Source organism: Astatotilapia calliptera, chromosome 12, assembly GCF_900246225.1.
Source record: "Astatotilapia calliptera chromosome 12, fAstCal1.2, whole genome shotgun sequence".
NCBI lineage: Eukaryota > Metazoa > Chordata > Actinopteri > Cichliformes > Cichlidae > Astatotilapia > Astatotilapia calliptera.
In genome coordinates, this window is record NC_039313.1 from 12,273,628 (window position 1) to 12,298,274 (window position 24,647).

The 24,647-nt window shown below is 40.2% G+C and overlaps 4 protein-coding genes across 12 annotated transcripts; 2 read left to right on the plus strand and 2 right to left on the minus strand.

Annotated features, from left to right (window-relative positions):
- Nucleotides 1–1,811: 1,811 nt before the first annotated feature.
- znf366 (zinc finger protein 366) lies at nt 1,812–15,314 on the minus strand. Of its 5 annotated transcripts, XM_026186194.1 has the most exons (8): nt 15,252–15,314; nt 14,331–14,426; nt 7,492–8,523; nt 6,958–7,125; nt 6,490–6,640; nt 5,824–6,015; nt 3,202–3,376; nt 1,812–3,106 (listed from the first exon to the last, which is right to left on the minus strand). In XM_026186194.1, exons 3-8 carry the CDS (start codon nt 8,514–8,516, stop codon nt 2,436–2,438), a joined length of 2,382 nt encoding a protein of 793 aa, XP_026041979.1. In that variant the 5' UTR covers nt 8,517–8,523; nt 14,331–14,426; nt 15,252–15,314; the 3' UTR covers nt 1,812–2,435. The 5 variants fall into 5 exon arrangements, with proteins under 5 accessions (XP_026041979.1, XP_026041980.1, XP_026041976.1 ...); XM_026186195.1 differs by lacking the exon at nt 14,331–14,426; XM_026186191.1 differs by lacking the exons at nt 14,331–14,426; nt 15,252–15,314 and adding an exon at nt 11,933–12,122.
- LOC113032990 (isotocin-neurophysin IT 1) lies at nt 13,379–15,592 on the plus strand. Of its 4 annotated transcripts, none has more exons than XM_026186203.1 (4): nt 13,379–13,553; nt 13,807–13,928; nt 14,211–14,415; nt 15,197–15,592. In XM_026186203.1, the coding sequence occupies exons 2-4, from the start codon at nt 13,809–13,811 to the stop codon at nt 15,340–15,342; spliced, it is 471 nt and encodes a 156-aa protein (XP_026041988.1). In that variant the 5' UTR covers nt 13,379–13,553; nt 13,807–13,808; the 3' UTR covers nt 15,343–15,592. The 4 variants fall into 4 exon arrangements, with proteins under 4 accessions (XP_026041988.1, XP_026041986.1, XP_026041987.1 ...); XM_026186201.1 differs by lacking the exon at nt 13,379–13,553 and adding an exon at nt 13,563–13,716 and having other exon boundaries at nt 13,804–13,928; XM_026186202.1 differs by lacking the exon at nt 13,379–13,553 and adding an exon at nt 13,563–13,716.
- A 60-nt stretch (nt 15,593–15,652) lies between these two features.
- Nucleotides 15,653–16,919, plus strand: LOC113032992 (fatty acid-binding protein, liver-type). The gene is made up of 4 exons (XM_026186205.1): nt 15,653–16,241; nt 16,341–16,513; nt 16,648–16,740; nt 16,831–16,919. The coding sequence occupies exons 1-4, from the start codon at nt 16,175–16,177 to the stop codon at nt 16,879–16,881; spliced, it is 384 nt and encodes a 127-aa protein (XP_026041990.1). The 5' UTR covers nt 15,653–16,174; the 3' UTR covers nt 16,882–16,919.
- A 1,222-nt stretch (nt 16,920–18,141) lies between these two features.
- Nucleotides 18,142–23,612, minus strand: smyd1b (SET and MYND domain containing 1b). Of its 2 annotated transcripts, XM_026186197.1 has the most exons (10): nt 23,358–23,612; nt 22,289–22,465; nt 21,873–22,086; nt 21,504–21,634; nt 21,275–21,313; nt 20,002–20,197; nt 19,125–19,217; nt 18,876–19,039; nt 18,574–18,742; nt 18,142–18,462 (listed from the first exon to the last, which is right to left on the minus strand). In XM_026186197.1, the coding sequence occupies exons 1-10, from the start codon at nt 23,477–23,479 to the stop codon at nt 18,298–18,300; spliced, it is 1,470 nt and encodes a 489-aa protein (XP_026041982.1). In that variant the 5' UTR covers nt 23,480–23,612; the 3' UTR covers nt 18,142–18,297. The 2 variants fall into 2 exon arrangements, with proteins under 2 accessions (XP_026041982.1, XP_026041984.1); XM_026186199.1 differs by lacking the exon at nt 21,275–21,313 and having other exon boundaries at nt 23,358–23,611.
- Nucleotides 23,613–24,647: the final 1,035 nt, after the last annotated feature.

Sequence of the window (24,647 nt, forward strand, 5' to 3'; positions counted from 1 at the left end):
TGTTGTCATTATCAGCCATTTGAGTTACAAAATGTTTTCTGAAACAGTCCTTGACTCAACTTTTTAATCACAGTATTATGAAACAGAAAACATCATAACAATAATTTATTGGACTTAAGACAGATGACAACCCTAGCACAACCTACAGTATGGTTTGGGTAAAGCAGCGTTTTGGAAAAATGGGAATAGGATTATCCTTATCAGGGTCATGGGGGGAGGGGAGCACTGCAGCCTATCCCAACTACCATAGGCTGAGAGGCGGTGTCCACCCTGGACAGTTAGCCTGGCTAACACAGAGAGAAAGATAACCATTTGCACTCACATTCACACCTATGAGTGCATTAGAATCACAAATTGACCTAACCCCACTAACTGCATGCCTTCAGACTGTGAGAGGAAGCCAGAGTACCCAGACAAAAACATGCAAAGTCCACACAGAAAGGCCCCGGCCTGGTGGTGGAGTCAAACTCAGGACCTTCTTGCTGGGAGGTGATAGTGCCGGACCACAGCGCTGCCCTGAATAATTTTCTATGTGTGTTAATTAGAATGAATATTTTCTTTGTTCCCTGATTGCAAAGACCTGCGAAAACACTTAAATTCTATTATATAATTTTACACATTTGTCTTGTAGAAAAACTGAGACGTGAACACTGAACACTGACAGGAAGTGCAGTTTCACTCTTCCAGCCCGCAACAGAAGTAGGCTGAATGCGACCCTCAAGCTAAAATGAGTTTGCCATCCCTGGTTTAGAGGGTTATTCCTGTTGGTCAACTACTTTCTTCTTCAGTTTATAGAGCATAGCACAAAGGTTGTGTGATTTGAATGTCTCTGAGTAACCACTGATGGCATGATGCTTATGGTCAGTGTTTTCACAGAGCTCGAGCTGTTTTTTTGTTTTTAACCACGAGATTCATTTTCCCACCCGAGACGTATTTACCTGTTCTCCCCTGTGTCTGATTCATCTTTGGCTTCTCATTGTCTCTCAAGTTTCAGTTCACGAAAAAGTGATGGACTCAACGTGATCAACATGCTTTTTCAGAGGAGATTAGATAAAGAGGAGCTAACTGTGAACAGGAGATGGTGATACGGCCGACTCTCTGTGGTTTCTCTTCAGGTAAGTGGCTGGGACTGAAACATGTAGGTGAGGAAAGGAAAGAAGAGGAGGATGTGAGAACTTCCTCAAACTGTTTGCAGTTTCGCTCTTTTGGACACGGTGGTCGTCGCTGGTCAAAATAGAGAAGCTGCTGTTCTGCATTTCATCTGACAAGAAATGACTGTTTACCTGAACTGGCATGATTATATGAGATGTAGCCCACAGCACATACTGTGGACTGAAGCATAGTAAGTAATGTTTATAGTCACATTTTGCTCATTTCTTTATAATCCAGCAATCTTAAGTGCGAGTTATCCCACACAGCGCATTGTACAACATTTTTTCATGTAGTATTTCTATTTTCAGTGAGACTTCTGCAACGAGGAGAAACAATGCTTTATTCTGAGTCATACAGACATATGAAGCCTTTGTCTGGGACACCCACTGTGTCCGTCACTGCTGTTTGATCACAACCTAAAAGAGAGAAGGGGAGAGGTGTTTTCTCTTCCTCTTCCTCTGCTTTGAAAGAGAAGCAGGAGGATAGAGGCAAGCTTTCTGAAACTCGCAGCAATCATTTCTCGCTCGGTATGTGCGAGACGGAGAGAATCGAAATTTAGCATCTAGGCTCATATGCTGTAAAGACATTTGCAGCGATGTTTATAAGGCATTTAGTGAGAAAAAGCATCAAGTTTGTGTATTCAAGCTTTTATTTCAGTATTTATTCATCAGAATCATATTCAGATCACCAACATTGCAATAAAACACAGAAATATCTCCAAAAAAGAGCATGTGCATAAAAAACAATCGAGACATAGAATGTAAAAAAACAAAATCATTTTAGCTTTTTTTTTTCAATTGTGTCTGTCAAAAACATTTTTCATCCAGTTTTTTGCTGACTTTTAGAACAATATCACACAAACAAGAGTAGAGCATGTACAATGGTGTGATCAGTAACACTTAAAATTTTAATATCACAGATTAGATTCTGAGTCAAACCAGAGTTACATATTTAAGCAACATTTCAAAATGATTTGTAAAAAACTAAAACATTAAATATCTGTTTGCATTTTATTTACATCGCACGTTTCCAGCCAAAGCTTCTGTCAGTCACTATTAATGATAATTTGATATGTTTTTTACATGCAATATTCTTCACAGCTTGTAGTTATTCTTGATTTTTTTGCTCTGGTAATAAACAACAAGTTCATTCGCTGCTACTCACCACCCTTCCCTAATCAGAGATGTTTGGAAGCATGCATATTGTCGTTGCCCTCCAAAACAACCACTTAGTTTTAAACAAGAAACAATGCTACACATTTAATTATCTTCTGAGTCTTTGACTCACTTTTCTTCATGTTTGTCTTCTTCACCGTTTGACCCGTAAACTCTTTGAGCAATGCGCTCGTATTTGTTTGTCTCTTCCACATCGATGGCCTTGTGAAAGTTATCCAACTTTTCTTTTCTTTGTTTTGGTTCATCTAGCTCTAGCTGATGTGCTTCTTCTTCTTCTGAGTCATATTCATATGACTGTCTACGGACCATTTTTTGGCGGCACACCTGCTCACCTAATTCTGCATCTGATTCATAGGATGTCTCGGACTCCAATAGCTGCACCTTGTTACCTCTGGGAACTTTAGATTGACCTTCTGCTACTGACTCCCTCTCAAACGTCTCATCCTCTAAACTTTCCTGGTACTTCTGCTGTTTCTGTCTCTTGCCTTCCCTCGGTTCACCAGGGGATCCCTGCCTTCTTTCCTCCAGCTCAGGGATGTACTGAGCACCTGCTTCCTCGTGGTGGTCTACTTCAGGGCTGTACTGGCTCCTGTACAAACTCTCCTCATCCTCCTCCTCCTGACAGGAGCTTCCCGGGACGCTCTCACCATCAGACTGGGAGAGACGGAGGCTGGGCAGACCCGGGGGTTTCTGGGAGAGGTCAAACGGTTCCTCTTGGCTGAAGTGGGTGAGGAGGTCCATCGGGGTGGTCAGACAGAAACGCCCTCTTTGCCTAAATACTGAAATCACAGGGAGAAAAAAAAGTTACATTTCACAACAAATTTTACTAAAATACATAAACAATATACATCATCAGCAGTGTGTGCACACTTACGTCTCTCATCCAGGCCTCTGTCCATGACACCATGTTTAACCTTCATATGTCTGGTGAGGTTCCCCTTCAGTGTGAACTTGCTCTGGCAGTATAGGCATTTGAAGGGTTTGCTGTCTGAGTGGAGATGCATGTGGCCCATTAGATTGTGCATCCTGTTGAATTCTTTCCCACAAAGCTGAAAGAGAAGAGAGAGAATACATGTCCAGATATTAGGAACTCATTAAGACCTCAGGTTTAATTTGACACATTATTAACAGTGATGCATAGGCTATGCATCCTGAATCATTCGCAAGGTTTCTCAGGTAAGTACATTTTAATCTCTTGCTTTTATTTCAAGTCATTAAAAAAAATAAGTGAATATTATGTTAACAACCCATCCAGTTGCCAATTTTCTGGCTTGAAAAGTGAAAAGGCCAAGATATTTTTGTATTAAAATTTACATGTTATCAATACAATGTAAAATTCTGAATTCGAATTTTTGCTACAATTTGAATAATATAAACACACACAAGCATTAATACCTTACAAACCTTATAAACTATCTGCAATAAAAATAATATTTTAAGCTCATTTGTAACAGCTGCAGTGGTCAGATGAATGGAGTGATTAAAAACAAAGCATATTTCTCAGATTCAAATTCAAAGTGTAAGAATCGAGTATTAAAGGTGATACTCTAGCTTTTCATCAGTGAGTAAACACTGTGTCCACATCCAACAATAACAGGCAAGCCCTAATTACCTGTTATTTTTCTCTCTACCAGATCTCCTTTGTTAGATGACTAATTTTCTCAGATGCTGAGTTGCAGAGTTTACACGTAATCATGAATGAATGCGAAGTCTTTCAGACATGCATACATACACACATTCTTTCTCCCTCCTTCTATAGTTATTTTCCTCATTTCCTCTCTGTCTTCCCCCCTCACACACAAGCAAGGACACACACACACAAGAAAAACAGAAAGAAAAAGACAGAGAGAGAGAGAGAGAGAGAGGAAGCAACACTGAGACAGGGCCAGGAGGAGAACAGGGAAGGGCAACTCCTGTGCTGTCCTTCCTCTGCATTCTTTTTTATAAGGGTGGTCCTTTCCTTCAGGAGGAGAGAGGGACTGTAAACTGTCCAAGAGGACCGTGAGAAAACAGGAAGCTGCCTCCAGCAGCAGAGAAAGCGAGATGAAATCTATTTGCGGGGCTTGTTCTCCGGGGAGGCCAACGGGCCATTGTTAGAGAGGCAGTTTGTGCGGCGATATCCTTCCTATGGACAAGGAGGCTCCCACTCCCATAAGCCTCTCTGCTATCTGGTCATCGTCTCAGTCCTCAAGTTGTACCAAAAACCAAGGTCAAAACAGACAAATTCTTTAACAGCAGCTGCCACTACAAATTACAAGCCTAGTTCCTGGCTGTGATTATCAAGACTTGGTTTGTGTATCTTGCAAAAAGGGAGACACTTGCATTTTAGATGCCTTTATTTACTCCTTATAGTAAAATAACTGAGTATTAAAGGCATAAAATGAAACTGAAATAGCAACCAGACCTGTAGCTAACAATGACCTGCTGCTTCTCATCTTACTACAGTTCGTGCCTTCTACTGATTACCAGTGAAAGTATGTATTTGCTTCATATGTAAATAAATATATATGTTTTACAGCTTGCATTTTTCTAACAGCTGTTTTATGTTTTTAAGGCCCATTTATGATGTCATGATTTGTGTATTGCTGTAAATGTAATAATAAAATAACATTTTGTCCATTACACACGTGTCTAGCTCATTAACTTAGCTTAGCAAGAAGAGTGGAAATAGCTATCCTCACTCTACCCCCCAAAAATGTTCCACATCAAGCCCTTTGCTACATGGGATTACATTTCAGTGTGATAAGATAAATATTAAACTTTATAAGTCACAGTAGATGGATTTTACTGCTTTCAGACATACCTGGCAAACTGTTTTGCTTCATTTTCTCTTTTTGTTGGAGGCTTAAACTGTGGTTTAGTGGTTGCTAACAGCAATTTCATAATGATATCCTACAAATGTGATGTTACACTTTTACCAGTTTGCCCTTTAGAGGAACACTGCTGGAAACTAGCTAAGTCATATGGTGTAGAAACACTGTGGCTCGATTTTGTTGTGATAGGGCAGGAAAGGGCTAGTTTTTTGTCATACTGATAATCCTGTCTTCACTTGGGTTGCCAGTTCTGTGGTTTTCCTGCTGAGGGGAGTGACTTTTTTCTGTGGGTAATTTTTCTATACTTCAGGAAAAAATAAAAGTATCTCTATAATTAAAAAATCTAATTTAAATGAAATAATTGATTCCGACTTCATGGACGCACATATGGACACAAAATGTGCCATACTGACCTCCAACACCTCCAGTTACTAACTGAATACAGAGCAGGTTTTGACAGGCCAGGGAGATGTCATGTCATGTAAGTTAAATTACAAATTTATATTCTTCTTCTCCTATGGACTTTGTCACTCCATAATGAGATCACCTGACAGCGCAGACATGAGTCATACTTACTGAGGCCACTAACGTGCTTTGTCATTCGAACACGTGAACCTTTGGGAAATTTGCTGTACAGAAGGCCAAAAGAAAGAGCCACATCTCACATGCCAAACTCGACCAACCTTGCATTTATAGGGCTTGATGTCCGAGTGGACGATCATGTGAGCCTTTAGAGTCTGTTTCTGGACGAAACTCTTAAAGCACATGTGGCACTGGTAGGCCCGAATGTTGGTGTGGATGAGGACGTGACGCTTCATGTTGGCCAACAGGGTGAATTCACGACCACAGATGCGACACTTGTGCTCCTTCACCCCCTGAAGAACAAGATAACGTGGAAGTAGTGGTGTGAGAAAGACGAGTCATTCTTCTGGTTTGCTTTAGAGAGGCCAGATCGTCCCCTGATAACAAATATGCCAGGCAGTGCCAGTGGAAATGCATTTACATTTATTTACGAAATATAAAATATCTATTTGATGAAACTATCGCTGCTACAGTTGTAAATATAATGGTATAAACAATAAGTTGTGCATTTTAGAGCTTGGGCATGCTAATACAGGACGTGTATAAAGGTGGTTTGTCTAAACTCTAATGCTACTAAAGAATAAAAACTGGATGTTAAGCAGTTAAAAGTAGCTTCAGTCAAAATTCAAGAGGAAACTGCTTCATGGCTGACATTTTTACTATCCAAAATGTAAACTGGGCAAGCTGATAATTCTTGGATGCCATTAAAAAACAAGAGAGAAAAAAAACTTTCAAATTTCATTTTTTAATCCTCATAAACCACCTACTTTATGAGTGAGCGTGTGCTGTTTCAGGTGGTGCGACTGGATGAACTCCATCCCACACTCACTGCAGATATACGGTCTGATGTCTTTGTGTTTCATCATGTGGTTCTGAAGCTGACTGGGATACTGGAAAGTCTTCTGGCACTCTGTACACCTGCACACACAGCAACCAACATTTGCAGTTAGCCTGCTGGAATGTCTCAACAATGTGGGAAATGCATATATAAAAATACACTTTTGTGCCAGGAGTTCCACGAATAATTAATATTGCGCAAAAAATCTGAGGCCATAGCCAGCAAGAGGTTAGCCTCATTTAAAATTAAAAAAAAAAAAAATCTATTTCTTGGAAAGAATTAGTGGATGTCCCCAATGGGTGGAGCTTGAGCTGCTGTGCTAAGCCAACTAACTGCTTACTTTAAACAATAACAAGAATATGAACATAAGAATATGAAAGGAAGGAAATGAGCTCACCTGTACAATGTGGGACCTCGGTGGACGGTCAGGTGCCTCTTTAGCTGTGCCAGTGTGGGGAAGTCTAGACCACACTCCACACATACATTCTCTTGACCTTTTTCATGCTTCAGCTCGTGGGCTCGAAGCTCGCTGGGATAAGCGAAACCTCGACCACACACACTGCAGCTGGAGGTGCAGAAAAAGTGTGAATGAGCAGGAAATCTAGGCATTAAACAGCAGAAACTCTATGCAATATATTGGAATGAGTGGAAATGAAATTAAAACTGGTGTAAAGCTGGTAAAAAGTAGATTATAAGCCTAATTCTACACAGGAGGCCACTCCACAGGCTGACAAATAGTCCAACTGTATGGAAGTCTAAGGGGAAGGGAACTCAACTGCTAAGGTGATTTGGGTTAGCTTGCGATCGACATCTGTTTGGTTTCACCCCTTATTCATTACCTCCAGCTTCAGAACACCAAGATGGTGACTGCCAAGATACTCAACATCACGATGGCTACCTCTTTGACATATTGTATGTAAAAATAATTTACCTGTATGGCTTCACGTCACTGTGCTGCATCATGTGTCTCTTCAGGTGGCTGGTCTGGGTGAAGGCCTTGTGGCACACCTGGCACTTGTGGGGCCTCATTCCCTGGTGTGTGAGTAGGTGTGTATGCAGGTGGCTCAGCTGCTTAAATAGCTTCCCACACAGGTGACATCCGTGTGGTTTGATGCCGTTGTGACCCAGGATGTGTGTGACCAGGTTATACTTGGATGTGTAGGACTTCTCACACATTCGACACTTCCATCTCTTCTGGTCTCCACCAACGTCCACATAGTAGCTGTCATCTACGTGAACATTGAGACCGAGCTTCTCAGCGCTGCTCGTACCACTTCGAGGAGCTCCTTCACGGGCGCTATGACTGGGGCGGAGGTCCTCTCTGGGGTAGAAACCACCAGGGGGGTGGTGCATGATAGGGCCAGGCATAAAGAAGGGGTAAGGGAGAAGGCTGTGGTGGAGAGGTGGGAAGTAGGGCGGGTGAAGAAGCAGAGGAGAGGGTGGCCAGATGGGGGAAGGACTGAGTGGCTCCTGTTTTACCTGCACAGGAAAATTCACATCTGGAGGTCTGTGTTGAAGCTGCAGGCTGTTGAGCTCGATCATGCCAGGGATGGGTTTTGGAGATGGAGACGGAAACGGACGAGGTGGGAGGGAAAAGGGAATGTGTGGCAGGTCCACTGTCTTCTTACTGCGGCTTTCTTCTGCCTCTTCTGCCTCCTTCTCAGGAGATTCACCTCCCTCATGGCCATCTACTTTTAAGGGAGTCCTTTTGCGTTTTTGGGATCCTTCTTTGAGGGTGTAACTGGGGCCAAGCATGGGAAAGAAAAGAGGTGGACTAAAAGCACTGTAGGCATCTCTGGTGGGTGATATGCTGGGATATCTAGCTGGAGAAAATTTGGGGGGCTGAATAAAGAGCGGAGCTGGGCTTAGGTAGAAACTGCGCTGAGATGTTTGTCTTAGCTCTTCTCGGAGGGGAGGACTTCTTCGCGGTGAGATGCTTACTCTATCTTTTTCCATCTTCTTTCTGCATGAAAAAGGAAAAGAAGTTGTTAAATATCTCCAGTAACAACAGGGAAGAAAGTATTTAATCAAATCTTTTACTAGAGGGAGTCTGTTAAAACTACTTGTGAGCTTACAAAGCTCACTTGATGATGCAGAAGGCAAGCAAGACATGACATAAAAATAAAGGGCTTTTTAGTTCTTCATATAAAATGTGGATCTTTGAAGTTTTCCTTTTAACTTTTGAGTGAGCCTGACAGTTTCATCATAATCACACAGAAAAACTGAAGCATCAAAAACTATCCCAATACTTTATCCAGTATAAAATGAATTTTCTTTCAGGAATTTACAAGAGTAAAAGTCAGGAATTGACTGGTTTAAAGAAGAGTAACAGTAACACGAAGCAAGTCCTGAAACCAGAACCAACTTCGAGTGATTACATGTATTTTCTTCTGCTGCCTTCAAATAATGTGCATTTAGACTTGCATCTGTTCTATCCTCGCTATATCTTAGAAACTAACACGAACAACCAGTACTAATATCAATGTCGCCAACCACAGTAGAATGCAAGTCAGCAACATTGGTGTGACATCAGTGATACTTGTAACATTTACAATTGCAGGCACTATGTCTGTCTGTGGTGATGACAAGGGTGATGAGAAAATAGAAATATTTGACTAAACTACATTTAAAATGACAATATTAGTCGAACTACTGACAGAAAGAAAGTGTCAGTTTGTTTGTGCAATACATGTGTCATGCATTATATCATACACATACATTTTTTATATATTTCACTTCTGGTCCTTTTAAATAAATATATTAATATGTTCTTCACATGATCCTTTTGTGTTATTATTGGTAGGATCTATTAATATCTATGATGTCTATTAATGTATGTCAGGTTAGAAATTGTTCTGTCATCGTATCGTCTGTGCATTTGAGTTAAATGTACTTTTAACTCAGTTCACAGAATCAAAATCTAGTTGGTTCTGGAATAGTTGCCAATGTTGCTGGGAAAATCAAAAGAGATGTTTGCCTTGAATGCACAGATTGCCTGATATCAAAATAAATTTGAAAGTACAAAGGCTGAACATTTTTAGTTAGTAAGGTGATTACTTTGAAGATTGCTTCTGTTTGAGATTTACCCAGTTAGTATGATGTATTTTTTCAGTGTTACATTTTCCACCCTCTTCTGTTACTATTTCCCCCATCAAGGGCTCAGTTGTAAAACTCTGGTTTCTTGCATTAAAATAGGTATTTTAGCCCTGTTCCCATTATTGACAAGATATCAGTTGTACTATTAGTTGGTGCACATTTGTGTTTTGTTTATCAGGAGATGACAAGTGTATTTCAATTAGCCTGTGAGGAAAATGTTTTTAAAAAATATATATTACATTTGTCCCCAGTATCCACTAGTTTTAAATGTTTCACACATTAACACGTATTTAATGGGACTCTTTATACACTCTTTATAAGAATGACACAATCAGAAATAACTGCTACTGACTACACAAAAAATGCATCCATCTTATCATGCTTTCTTGACATTGATGGGGGAAAACATCATAAAGGTGAAGAAAGGATTTAGCAAAAAACAACGTGGTGCAAAAACAAGCTGGTTAAACCTCAGAAATCTTAAGCAGGAACTCATATCTATGAGGGGCATTGCCATTTTGCAAAATAATACACTGTGAATGACTGGTTTGAAAATCAGTAATATACTTTCCATCATATGCATTTATTTTAATTCTTAATTTGAAAAATAGCAAGTAGCTGTCAAATAAAATCTATACAAATAAGGAAGTAAATAAACTATAAATACCTTACATTTGCTTTCAAGTTCAGTTCTTGCATGTGTTTACTTTCCACCACTGCTTACATATATTTCCAGTTGTAACATTTGGAGAAAGACTTGACAAAAGTGCATCAAATGAAACTGTGTCCTGTTTCTATTTATGACATGAAACCACTTCTCTGAAGATTCCTGTGGAAGGAATGCAAGCGGACACACACACGCATGCACGGTGTGGCGGTGACACCCACACCTTTCAGGTTTCAACCTGAAACCTTTCACTTCTTCGTTTCTCACAGATCTTCTCCTTGTCTGAAATTAGGAAGTCATCTGTGAGAAGTTCGCCTCTACCTCCTGGCCCCTTTTCGCTTCTCCATCTCTTTTTCTCTGTGCTCTTCATCCTTCTTTTTTTTCTTTTTCTTTTTTGGACTGATAGCCAAAACTTTACTGGAGTTCACTTAAGCAAAATCACAAAACTGCAGTTTGCATCTGTATGATATAGAAATATAGAATAGATGATTGTAATGGATGTAAAGATGAAGATAGTCAGAGGGGAACTATCTTACTTCTGCATGACATTTAAAATAGTGGTGCAGATTAATTCTATTCCTGTTAACACTGTAGTGCTTATCAGTGAGAAACTGCTGAGACCTGTACCAGTCCACTGCTTGCATGACTACAGTTTCCACTTCATGTCTGTCACAGGTTACATACCTGTTGGCTTTTAAAATGTAAACATTTTAAAAATACCCAAGGCTTCAATTTATGAGTATCAAATTTTAAGAAAACACCTGCTACAGTTTCCAGAAATTTAAGGAGACGTCTTACATTTTCTCATTTTTTCTGGCAAAAACTAAAAAAATTGTAGTAACGCAAGTCAAAGAAAAAAATAGCAGAAGCTCGTAATGTGGAGGTTGTAATTCCATCACATTTTGGCATTTTTGCTTGACAAACATTTTAACTGATGAATTGAAAGCAAATGTTGATCTCAAATCAAGGATCAGCTTTCTAAGTATTTCAGCTCAACATCTGCATCCAGCTTTGCATGCATTCTTACAACACAAACGTCATAAAAGCTAATGTGACGATGAAATGAAAACCAGTGAAACTTTGACATTTAAATCCACCTCAACAAATAATTAGCATTTTACTTCTGGAAAAACATTAAAATGACACATTTCTACCAGTAAATTTCCCTTTCTCAGATACATGGATGGAAATTCATAAAAATCAATCTACAGGAATAAAAAAAACAACAACAACAAAATGCCAAATGCAAAAACTGGATTTTTCTGCCTCTTTCCAGGATTTTCAAAGAGCCCTAGACGCCTGCTGAAGTTTTGGGTCTCTCCTGGACATTGTCCTGCTCTTTTATCCTCTTCACTACTCTTAGTTAAGTTGCTCTGTGCAGAGACCCCAGCCTGTCCTCGCCACACCACGCATTCCAAACAATCCATTAGACCCGAAGCCCCTCCTCATGTGCCAGTCAGTGCCATGTAAGTGTGTGCTGTGTGCGGTTGCAGCATATGTCTGCGTGTGTAACTTACCAGTTGAGTGTAGCAGAGTGTGTGTGTGTGTGTGTGTGTATTTTCTCTGTGATGCTGGGGCTGAAGTGCTGCTGCAGTAGCTGCTGCTGTACCTGTGCCTCTCTTCTCTCCCTCCTGCTCGCACTGCAACTCTCCTGACAATGAGCCGCCTGTCCACGGATAGCATTTGAACTGACTTAAGAAAGAGAACAGGAACAATCACTTTGTTCTCATTTTTCAGATGAGTACCTTCGGAGAGAAGGAAGGAAGGGAGGGGAGAGGAAGTCAACAAGCCTAGTGCCTTCCTGCAGAAAAATAAGGAAACACTAGATAGACATCTCTATTTCTCTATGAAATAGGGATTTGCATAGCCTTTGGAGGAATGTGGGGAGGAGGGTGCTGATGTTTCACTTGAAAACAGCACAATTTCTAGGTTTAATAGCTGCAAAGTGACATATCATGATGGAAGATAGCAATGCTTTCCATTAATCCAGCTCAATGAGATGTATCTTAAAACTGGCTGTTTTCATATTTATAAGCAAATAAGTATCTTTTTTTAAATAGATAAAATAGAACATTTCTTGAGCTTATGAAATAAATATTGTCAAAGGTTCTTGATTGTTATGTACATGTTCATCACAGATTGCCAGGGAGACACTGCAATGTGTAATATATCACATTACAGGAGAAAAAACATGTGAGACATGATGTGTTTTATTTTCTTTTTTCTTTTTTCTTTTGAAATTGTATTTTTTCATGCATTGTGTGTGTTGCTCTGGTAATCAATTGCAGGATCACCTTAATCAGTTTTCCCATTATTTTCTCCACTTCCCACAAAACACGTGGCAGATGGAAACAGCAGCAATGAAAAATGTACAAATAGATGACATGCGTCAGCACAGCCACTAGGAGGCAGGAGTGGCCTATCTGTCTACAGTGCCACTTTATTGTCCTGTTTGTCATCATATAGCGTTTGTAGCTACCTGTCTCTGGTTGTGAAATCTGAGTAAATTAACATCCCACGCGTCTCTGTTGGCACAGAAGTTTTTGAACAATGACGATGTTAGCCGCTTTTTAATTGAGATGAGGTGGCAGTTAGTAAATCAGGAGGGAGCTGCAGTAATTGAGCTCATATCATTGAAACGGTGAAACTGTCTTTTATGAGATGTGGCCAATCATTAGCTGTGTTAATTAGCTCATGAGACCAATTAACCTCGGCCCTGGACAATGTGTGCATCAATTCCTCTGAGGAATTAAGGACTTTATTAATAGAAAGGGAAATTTTCAGGTGTGCATATGTGTGTATATACGTTTGTGGGTATGTGTGTTTCTTGCTTTGTTGTCGAGTTTGTTTACAAGCTCTGCAAGAAGCATTGCTTACCGACATGGTGGCTCAGCAGGCCAGAAATGTTCTGTCAACCTTTAAAACCAGCTTTTTCACTCTCTCCTGACCTCCCAGGGGTAGTAATAAAAAGTTGAATCCTTAAAATTAACTTTTTTTTGTTCTTTAAAAAAAAATTAAACTGGTGCTACCCTCTTGTCCCGTCCTGCTTTGAATAATTTCATCGCTGCCTGCTCTTCTTGACCTCTCTGACTTTCCTAACATCTCTAACATGCACGGTCACGCAGCAGGAGCCCTTAACTAATGATCTCCAATAGGAAGAAGCAAACCAGGCCACACAATTACCAGGCCCTTTGACCTGGCCCACACAGTGGTCAGCTTCATCTGCTAAGGTGATTAAAAAGGCCTCATTAAGGATTTCTAAGTGGCTTTTAAGTTTCTGTGTCACTCTCAAAAGGTGCTTTGGAAGTATATAAGACACACCAGCAACACCGTATGAGACAGAGAAGTCAGCAGTCATCCAAGAGCAACCTAAAGAGGAACTTGAGCTAACAAGTGTGTACATTTGCTCTCCGTGAAGCGTGGATTTTGTGGTCAGCCTTACTAAGTGTTTTTTTCTCTGTTTTTCTCTTCCATTCTTAGCAGAAATGACCGGAGCTGCTGTGTCTGTGTGCCTGCTTTTTCTCCTGTCTGTATGTTCAGCGTGTTACATCTCCAACTGCCCTATCGGAGGAAAAAGGTCCATAATGGATGCACCACTGCGCAAGGTAAGCTCAATCAGTCAGTCAATAGGTCTTTAACTTTGCAGCTTTTGAAGCTTCTGACAATATTATTAGCAAACTGGCACATGTTTCTCTTCATTCATTTATTCAGATAATGCAAAGCCTAAAGAGAGATTTAGGTGACATGCATGTGAAAAACTTGGGTCAGGGGCCAAAACCATCAGAAAGAAAATACAAACTGAGAAAGCCTAAAAATGCTTTATAAGGTAGTAAATTATGGTGACGTTCAAAGCAACACCAAAAATAATCATCTGTTTCAACCTCTAGTGCATGTCGTGTGGCCCCGGAGACAGAGGCCGCTGCTTCGGGCCAAGTATCTGCTGCGGGGAAGGTCTTGGTTGCCTGCTCGGCTCCCCGGAAACAGCTCACTGTGTGGAGGAGAACTACCTGCTCACCCCCTGCCAGGCAGGAGGACGACCCTGTGGTTCTGAAGGAGGACGCTGTGCTGCTTCAGGACTCTGCTGTGATGCAGGTCAGAAAATCCTGATGTAAATATAAGCAGTAGTAAAAGGAGTATTTTAGTCCTTTATTGAAGTAATTAATACCACTACTATTTGCAGAATAATCCTGCAAACTAAAGCAAATAGCAGAGAAGTACTATATTAGCAATATTTGCTTAAAGTACAAGACAGCAAAGTTTATAGTTTAAGCTGATCAGTCAAGCGGATTGTAATTATTATATTTACAGCTGGGTGGCTTGTTCTGTGTAAGCATACATCCTATTTTATAAGCTAATTACATCTGACTTGATAAAGGCACAGTATCTAGAGTAAACAACATGAAGTAAAAAGTATAAATTTTCCTCTAAAATGTAGTGAAGTACAATTATAAAGTGCTATAACATTGAAAAACTTTAGTGGGGGTTATCAGGTACAAGCACTTGATTGATTCATGAAATTGTGCAGTCTCTATTCCGGTCCAAGGTTCAGCATAGCTAAACCTGCAGAAGTCAAAGATTCTCTAGTGTAAACATGATGACTTTCATCCAAACCTGAAGTTGTAATCATTGTTGTTTTTTTGTTGTTTTATATAATGTAAGGAATAATGCAAGAATTATAAATCTTATTCCTAATAGAGCTCTGCATGCTTTAGTATACTACTTTGGTCATGATGATTTACCTAATTTACCCTACCCTGCTCTTTAAGGGTCCATGAATACAGGTCACAAAGACTGATAACAACAGATCATAAAGTGTAGACGATGACCATTTTTGGTAATAACTCCTTCTGATTTGTTCTTAACCCTGCCTCAGAGAGCTGCACCACAGATCAATCCTGCCTTATCGAGGAGGAAGGAGATGAACAAACCAGCCAGTTCGATGGCAGCGACCCCGGTGACATCATCCTCAGGCTCCTGCATTTGGCTGGCCACAGTTCTCCTCATCGAGTCCACCAATGAGCTGCTCTTCACGTCAAGGTCTCACTGCAAGCTCTCGAGCTGTAGGGATTAAATGGGACTTGTAGTTCACATAGTTGTGTTTTTATGTTTGTTGTCATGATGCTGGTTTTGCTCTTTTCCCCTGCAGTACTTCTGTAGAGTGCCTTTGTCAATATAGCCTATTTTTATGTATGAAATTAGGGGTGAATACTTGTTGTGGTCATCCTGTTATCTGCATGTTGAAATAAAGTTTGAAGAGAGTATAAAGTGCTGTCGTTTTCCCTGACCTGATTAAGTCTTGTGTGTAAAATTACAGTATTTCAAACCTTCCAAATACTTTTCCTTATAAGACAGCTTGAACCGTATTAGGGCATTGTGTTTGGCAAACAAATATACAAAGCCCACAAGAGTCTTTATCTTTCAGATAATCCTCCAAAGTATCTCTGGCAAATTCAAATGATCCCCACATGATGGTGTGTGTGTGTTTTTGTGGCAACTCTGGTGACACAATATCCCGGTTGCAACAGTTGGGACTATTATCTCATAGGCTGTTCACCTTTGATCCAATTTTGTTTCGGTTAACTTTGCAGTCAGTCCACTTTGGTTCTCTGTGTCCTTCTATGGGCATGCATAGAAGGGCACAGAGCATGCAACAAAGCAGTAAACAAATAAACACAGCATGCTGAAGACTTTTGTCTTTTATCTCTCTGCCTGCCCATCTTTTGCGAGCAAGCTGGAAGTAGTGAAGTAGGGACTTTCCTTAATTTCAGGCACCTGAGGTTAAAGATTGATCCGCTGTAGCTTGAGAATATAAAAGAGGCAGATACTTTCTTTACCTTCACTGCCTGCCAACATGTCTTTCTCTGGAAAATACCAGCTTGAGTCTCGGGAGAACTTCGAGCCTTTCATGAAGGCTGTTGGTAAGAGTTGTGCAAAACTAATAAGCTTCCTGCACTGAATGAACTGAAATAACAATTTATCTGACCAATGCTTTCCAAACTTTTTGCTTTCTGCCACAGGTTTGTCTGATGAGATCATTCAGAAAATCAAAGATCTTAAGAGCACCTCTGAGATCGAGGAGAATGGTGACACCTTCAAAGTGACATTCACAACTGGCGCAAATGCCATCGTCAGCAATTTCACTATCGGACAGGAGGCTGAACTACTGTCACCCACTGGAGAGAAAGTCAAGGTAAGCCAAGATACTTAACTTAATTCTACAGGAAACACAATTATGACAACTAAAACACTTATAACGCATTTGGTCTGCATTAAATGTTATAGTTGATCACTGAGCCTAATCTTCATTTATCATGCTTGTTGAAGGGGGTGGTTCAGCGTGAAGGCAATAAGCTGAAGACCACCCTGAAGAACATTCTGTCTGTCACGGAACTGGTGGATGCAAACACACTCGTTTCAGTAAGTAGTTTTTCTGACTTTCTTTTCTTTAAAGTCTTCCTTGTTGATTAACTAGCTGGTATTTAATGCATTTTGTTCTTCTCCTTGTAGACACTGACTCTTGGAAACATTGTACACAAGACGACAAGCAAACGCATGTAACTTTCCATACATGATAATAAAAGGAGGGTGAAAAAAAGCAACTGTGTCATGGTTTGACTTGTATGTGTTCAGCAGGCTGTTGTTAAATGCTTCATTTGGGTTTACACTGAACAAGCTCCAGTTCCTCAGCTGGTTTAAAAAATACTCCCAACTAGTTAATTTGGGGGCTTTTGGTTTCAGAAATTTCGCTTGCTTGTGGGTTTTAATAAAAAAAAAAAATTAAAAAAAACTTTATTTAAACAAATATAAGCAGTAACATGGTAACGGTAATAGGTTCCCAGTTGAAAAAGGTAAACAAAGTGTGGGGAATACATAATACCAAGAGGTGAAGTGGAAAAATCAAAGGAAAAAAAATAACATAATAACCTGAAATTGACAAGAACAGTCAAAAATTAGTTTAAACCTTTACAAAAAATCCTGTGCAGAAAACGTATTTCGTTTAATTGATAATGCAGTATTTGTCTAATAATTTCCACGCCTTATGTAATATATGAGGCTTACAGTACATGGACTTGAAGTGTATTTCTAATTTGTTGGGGCAAAGGTGAAAGTTGATGCGATTGTGACATTTTTGCAACTTTGTCAGACTTTCCTGCAAAATGTGGAGGCTGTGAAGAGTTAAGTATAAAAGATGCTTTCATTGACGATGTCTACTTCCTAGTGAGTGGTAACAAATAACTTGATGAATGTAACCCGGGATACTCAAAGACCTTGCTTGAATCTAGCTGAATGCTGGCACAACACTAGAATGTCTGGCTTTGTCAAAAATGGAGATTTAGGAGACTTTGAGGCACTTTGAAGCTGCACTGTAAATATTTACAGCTTACAGACAGGAACTTAGTTAAAGCCCTTATACCAAATTTGGCATCCAGCTTACGTTGGTGATTAGCCCAGGATCTGCAAGACAGTTAGATTTTTTTTTTAATTTTTATAAAATAAAACTATCAAAACATCAGTGTGCATCTTTATCTGTGCAGTCAAAGATCAGTTAAGCTAGCAACATCTTCTGGTAATGTAAAACTTTACACTGGGTTAAAGTGCGACATACTGTCATTGCATTTCTTGTACTCTATCTTTTGACCTTATGTAGTGTCACAGCAAACACCAAAGGATGTGGGTCTATTTGATGTACAGGTGCACTAACTTAAGCCTGTTTTGTTTTTGTTTTTTTAAGTTTTATGAGGGCAGAGATAGTAGTGCTTTTTACTTTATAATTCACTCCTGTGGTTGGATTTTGCATCTTCAAAGCAAACTCACAAGGTCAAGACATCTTTTTTAATGAAAAGACATATTTCCCTGAAAAACTAAGTGATGCAGAAAATGGTCATGTGACTAAATGGCTAGGCTAACATCAACACTCTGAAAGCTGTTAACAGTAAACAACAGGGTGGGGCTCTCCTGATTGCTGTCATGTGATCACTTCCTCCGGTGGAAGAGATTTTTGATTCCCTCCTCCACAGACTTGGGCTCGTGCATCATGGTCATGGGTTTGTTCTTCAGAGCTGCCTCTCTCATACTGTGATAAACATACTCATTCTGTTTGAACATCCTCAGCTCCATCTCTGTCTGAATGCGCATCGCCTGTGAAGAAATCAGAACAGAAACATCAGCACTCAGTGGGCCAGGAAAATTTTTATTTCTATTAAAAAGTTTAAGGAGACCTAATTTGAATAATTTTAAGGTGACGCTTACATCAAGGTCCTTAGTGATGGGATGTGTTGGACCATGGGTAACCATGAGAATGGCGTAGGCCTTGCAGATCATCCCATGTGCAACCTCAATCTGCCCAGCCTGCCAGTGGGTCACTCCTGCTCTCATGGCAGCCATACCAAGAGCAGCATTGTTCGGGTGGTACAGCTTCCTGTTAGAGGGATGAGACTCGATTTGTGTTGTGTTTTTAACCTTTTCAAGCTGACAACCTGTTCTTTCTATCAACATTAGATAAATTATGCTCATGGGTATAACAGGAAAATCCTCTGTATTTTCACACTTACATGTATCCCTCCACCATCTTCCGGGCGTAATCTGCAGCATCATCAAAGTACTGCAGGTAAGCTTGAACCTCGCTCATTGTGCTCCACATCCTCAACAGGTAGATGTGAGTGTCTGCCAGAACCGGCTCTGTCTTCTCAATGCACTCCCTGCAGATTTTCACAACCTGAAGAGACGAACCGCAATAAGAAAGATTACACAGTATCAAAAAAAAACGTTTTTTTTTTCATTTAAGTGATTTGATACAATACCTCATGGTAGTCACCATTTAATCGAGCCTTTTCCATCTTCTCTAGCATCTGAAAGCAATAATCTGTTGCCTCTTTCACTTGTTCCTCTGAAGGCTAAAACATTGGACAGATTTTGGGTCAAGTATTAAAAAGTGACAAAGAAATGTGCGGAAAAAAAATGTTTCAGAGTTATTTAGGTAAGACTGCAGGTAAGACTTTCTAGAATTATAAAACAGAAAGTCTGGTTATTTTTATCCCTAAAAGGACCTTTGACCTGCTGGTGACACACACAGGATGTTTGATTACAACAAACAAGATTTACTTTGTTAGAATTTTAATTACGTTTCCACATTATTATTATTAGGTAGCCAATCTGGCGCTTCAAAATAGATGTGGCCAGTTTTTCAGACTTATCCTGTTAAACACAGAAACTCCTTAAACATTTTTTTGTGCTAATAGCTACTGGCAAGTTATTTATAACTTGTGACACACCCGTGTATAGTCTATAAAAGCACACAGAGCACATTAGTGTTACAACAGCAGTACATAGATTCAGATTACATCTAGCAGTGTCTCTCACTTCTGAGACTTTCAGTGATGTGACAAACATTTATGTGTATTTGGCACTGAAAGCTGGATATAAACTTTATTAAAAAATAAAACAGAAAAGAAAGTAAGTAATTAAAATTAATCAGCAAATCAAGTTGAAATTGGTTATTTCTTCTAATAGCTGTTTCTCAAAAGCAGGTTTGAATGCACAGAAGACTGAATCCACTTGAGACTTATCTTTGCTTAAAATAGTCTCTGTGTGACTGCTTCTCATGTTTCTCGCCTGTTCTTATCAGTTCTAAACGCAGTGGGGGGTGTTTGGTTAAACTGGAGACAAGCGAACACTAACCTTGACTCCGTCCTCTTCCCTTCCCCCAATCTTCATGTCATCTTTAATTCGGTTCTTGCAGTCCTCACACGTGCAGTCAAAGAAATATTGTGTTTTCAGCAGCCTCTGTCGCTCCTCTGACAGATTCAAGAAGTCCACATAGGCGACTGTCAGCTCCTCGCCTTCTGCAATCTTACCCAAAGCACGCAGCTCGATCCTGGGGATGAGAATCACAGTCAAACACGAGCAGAGATGTGGAAACACATGCTTTGTGATTGAGTTTGCGATGGTGAAATCCTGTTCCACAGCATGGCTTTCAGTCCAGTTGAAGGACTGATCCTTCAACTGAGTGAGATATTAGTGAGTGTCGGTTTATTTCTGGGTGGCTGTAGCTCAGGTGGCAGAGCAGGTCAGCCCCTAATCAGAAGGTCGGTGGTTCGATCCCAGGCTGCATGCCAAATATCCTTGGGCAAGATACTAACCCCGTGTTTGCCTACTGGTGGTGGTCAGAGGGCCCGGTGGCGCCAGCCTCGCCTCTGTCAGTGCGCCCCATGGCAGCTGTGGCTACAATGTAGCTTGCTATCACCAGTGTGTGAATGACTGAATGTAGTGTAAAGCGCTTTGGGGTCCTATGGACTAGAAAAGCGCTATACAAATGCAGGCCATTTACCATTTCACACAGCACTTAAGTGGCAAAACATTTCACGTATATCTGGTTCATTTTCTTTAATTTGTTGTAAAGTTAGTTTCAATTTCAGTCTCCTTGCATAACATGCAAAACTGTAATAATCGGTTTTATCTAACAAAAAGGTTGTATTTATATGAAAATGCTCTTTTTGTCTTATTTTACTTTGGTGTTATGCTGAGTTAAAGGTGAAACAATAAGGAAAATGTGGTATAAAAGGTAGAAGCTACTACTACACTCACACACGGCAATCTGTGTTGGTGTGACGGACAGACGCACAAAGTGACACACCAGCTGCATTCGAATAAAACTTTGTGTGGACACGACAAAGGTTTTTTCGGGCGAAGAAATGTGAGATAAGAAAAAGTTAGCAGCCTTTTGTTACACTAAACAAGCCATTTAAAGGGTTAGAGCATTCAAGTAGCACATGTGAACATGTATTGAGGTGATATTCGAGTCACATCAAACATGCAGTGCTCACCACAGAACACTGCTCGCTGATAAAAAAATTTTTTACAACAGATTGTTAAGTGTAATGATTTGTTTAATGACAGAGTCTAAAGGGTGCTCTAATAATAAACTTCAAAGGCTCAGGATGAGGCAACGCACCTCCGTTGAGAATGAAACATAGTATTCACAGCCGATTGACTGAAAGACAAACAGGAAGCAGTTTTACACCAAGTGACACCCAACACACACACATTCACACGTAACAGCACATAAACGTGCACAGAAGCTCTGAAAACGTTAAGTATTTTTCACTTTTTAATCAATTTTGAGGAATTTGGAGCTGTAGATAACAATGAGTTGTCATGAAGAGTATTTTTTGTTAACTTACTTGCCGTGGTTGAGGATTACGGTGCAGTTGGGCCAGCAGTCATGGTTCACTAGACACAAGTTGGGGAAAAGACCAACTCCTACTGCCTGGAGACCCCTCTGGTCACTCACACTGAAGCCGTTACAGTTGATCTGGAAAAAAAGGCAATCTTTGATGTGAACATGCATACATGTTGTCCATATAAGACTGCTACAGGTAAATAAAACAAATGTAAATATTCAAGGCTGCATGGCAGCTGTGAATCAAGGCATTAAGTGCAGAAACAGTGTTGTCTCAGGTGAACTGTCTTATTTATGAATCAGGTTTTCCTACTAAAGACTTTACTTTAAAAAAAACTAACAAATATATGTTTTAGTCATTTAAACGCACCACTCCAAATATGTGTGAGATATCATCAATTGTGTGCTGTTTGCTGTTATGGGGCCAGTAGTCCAGGAAGTTGTGAATGTCCACTTTCAGCTCCTTCAAGTCGTCCTCTGGCATGTCGGCAATGTGGTCCTCCAGCTCGTCCAGCGTGGTCAGCTGCATGTCAGACACCGTGCTCCCCTCCTTGTCGAGGCGCCACATAATGCGGGCCACCACACTGACCACACAAATGAGCAATGGAGAAATGGACGTGTAAAGTCAAATCCACATTATCTTTAAATTACTTTTGAAGTGTATTAACATTTACTGCTTTATAGCATACAAGTGCCTATTTAAATTACACATTTGTTGTCCTATAGTAAGTAATAAAGACTAGCCAGTCTTTTTTATAGCACTTATTTCCCTTTCCATCCACTTACCGGATGTTCTCATTTGGTACTTTGCCATAAGCTTTGATGGCGCTACATTCTAGCTTGTGCTCTGCCCAGCCTGCACGCTGGCAGGTTCGGTCACAATAATGTGCAAATTTACACTGGCCGCACCGCTGCAGCTTCTCTTGTCTTCGGAAACAGCTGTGGCAAATACGCTCTGCTAGACTGCAGAGGAAGAGAAGAAAGAAAACAAGGATAGGCGTCATAATTTAAAATCTGTAGCACACGCATACGACACTCAGTTATCATTTAAAGAGCAGCACTTGCACCTGCTTTGATAGTTCACTCTTTCATGTTTAACTAAAATTGCACCAATAATAATTAGTGTTCACAGCTTTCATCAGTGAGTTGAAGAAGTACTAAAAACACTAATACAAGTGGACTTTGACCGGAGATTATTTTGACCCATTTAGTTAACTGTTATAAAACTCATAATGATTGCTTGTATGGAAATTAATACTAGGATAATCTGCACTTCTGAGATAGAGAAGAACTGATATTAAGGCAGTCAAGTTTGGCATTGTGTGTTAGAAGCACAATTTTAAAAGTACTGTGCACTTAAATTCTTGTTTAGAGGCTTTTAGAAACATTAAAATGTAATATTTTGAAATTATAATGTAGGCTAATGATGGGTAATAAAGCAAAAATTTGTTTTGCTATTAAGTCTATGATACAGAAGCAGAAACCTCTGACTACAGCTGTCACACAGTCCACCACAAACAACACTGAAAACAAGACATTGTGTAAATGTGGACTTTTCTTCAGATTCTTCCACATAGTTAATGTTATGAGGGTTTGCTTGATAAGGCTGAGTCGCTACAAGTGGCAAGGCACCATACTCTAAGGAAACTGCTTTTATTCCACTAAAATAAGTAAAAATCAGCAGTATAGCTTTCCAAAATATAAAAACACAACGTGCTCTGGTTAATTTCTAATTACAGACTAACAAAAGGCCAGAAAATCCATTATTCACATGTTCAAATATCCCATAAAGACTGCATTTGAAGGCATCCCTATCAATGACCATCCACACCCACAACTTACATCCTCACCTTACCTGTCAAAGACAACAGCTGCAATACTGGCCTCGGAAAAAATTACATCTCCTGCCCAAAACTCCTTTGTTGCCTTTAACCCTCTCCCCTTCCCAGGCGAGTCAAATATTGCCACGGTCTCCATTGTAGGTGCGCCGGATTCTGAGACTCTGGTGAATGGATGATGGTCTGAGTGGATGAGAGAAGACTTAGTGTAGGACCTCCAATCTGTGCCTGTGTTCTTCAGTGACTGTACATTCCTCACCCAAGTTACTAAAATAGCCGAGCACCTCTTGAACTGTACCAACAGATGCAGAAGACGGGTTGGTTGGTGTTTTGTCTCTTTAGTTAAGTGAGAAATTAAAAGTCTTCAGCGGGCAGGCTTGTCAATAAAACCAGTTATCTTTGTGCGAAAGTAACACAACTGAAGCTGGTTGTCATCTGTGAGATGTCTTCAGCTTTTACAATTTGTCACATTTTTTGCTTTACACTGGCAGAAATCCCCTGACCCCTGATGTTGAGTGTTGGTAGACGCCCTCTCCTTGAGGGTTATTTTCGTCCTTCAGTTGTGACTGTCTGTCAGGAGTCAGTTGTGACGTTGAACAGCTGCGAGAAGCTTGACAGGAACAGAGTTGCTCTATCTCACTGCCTCTACTCTGTTCTGGTGCTTTCTCTATCATGCTGTTCCTTTCCTGCGCTCTGTCTCTCTCTAACTGCATGTTATGATGCAACAGAGCAGGAAAACTGTCACTTACACACTGTGAGGTGGGAGGCATCCACCTGCTGAGGGCCCCCTCAAAGAAAGTCAGATCATAAAACTTGAATATCCAGTTAAGGTCTCTGTATACATACACTCTCATGCTTTCATTCACCAAACTGTCACAAAACAGCAGAAAAGTAACACAGCTTTCCCTCCCTGTTTCACTCAGCTGTTCTTTTATGCTCAGATCAGCTGTGAAGCTGTAAAACAGCTGCTGTTCATAAGCAAAGCCCAAGTATAACTCTCTTTATTTCCAGCAGGAGTTTCCCAGAGTGAGCTGAAGTGACCACAAGGATAGCGGAAGTGTTCAGAAGACAGACCACCTGGATGGACAAGAGACAGTTTCTTTAATTTTTCTTTTATCCCCTATCAATTTAGGAAGCCCTCTACTTACTTGGTTCACCCATTCTGGACTCTGGTTTTTAAAGTAGATGCCTGACATCTTGACAAATTTCTGTTATGATATAAACAGGGATCATGAAGAAAATGCATATTTTGCCATCTTGAAAGAAGCATGTGATATCAATGTTCTTCTGCTTATTTACTGTTTTGC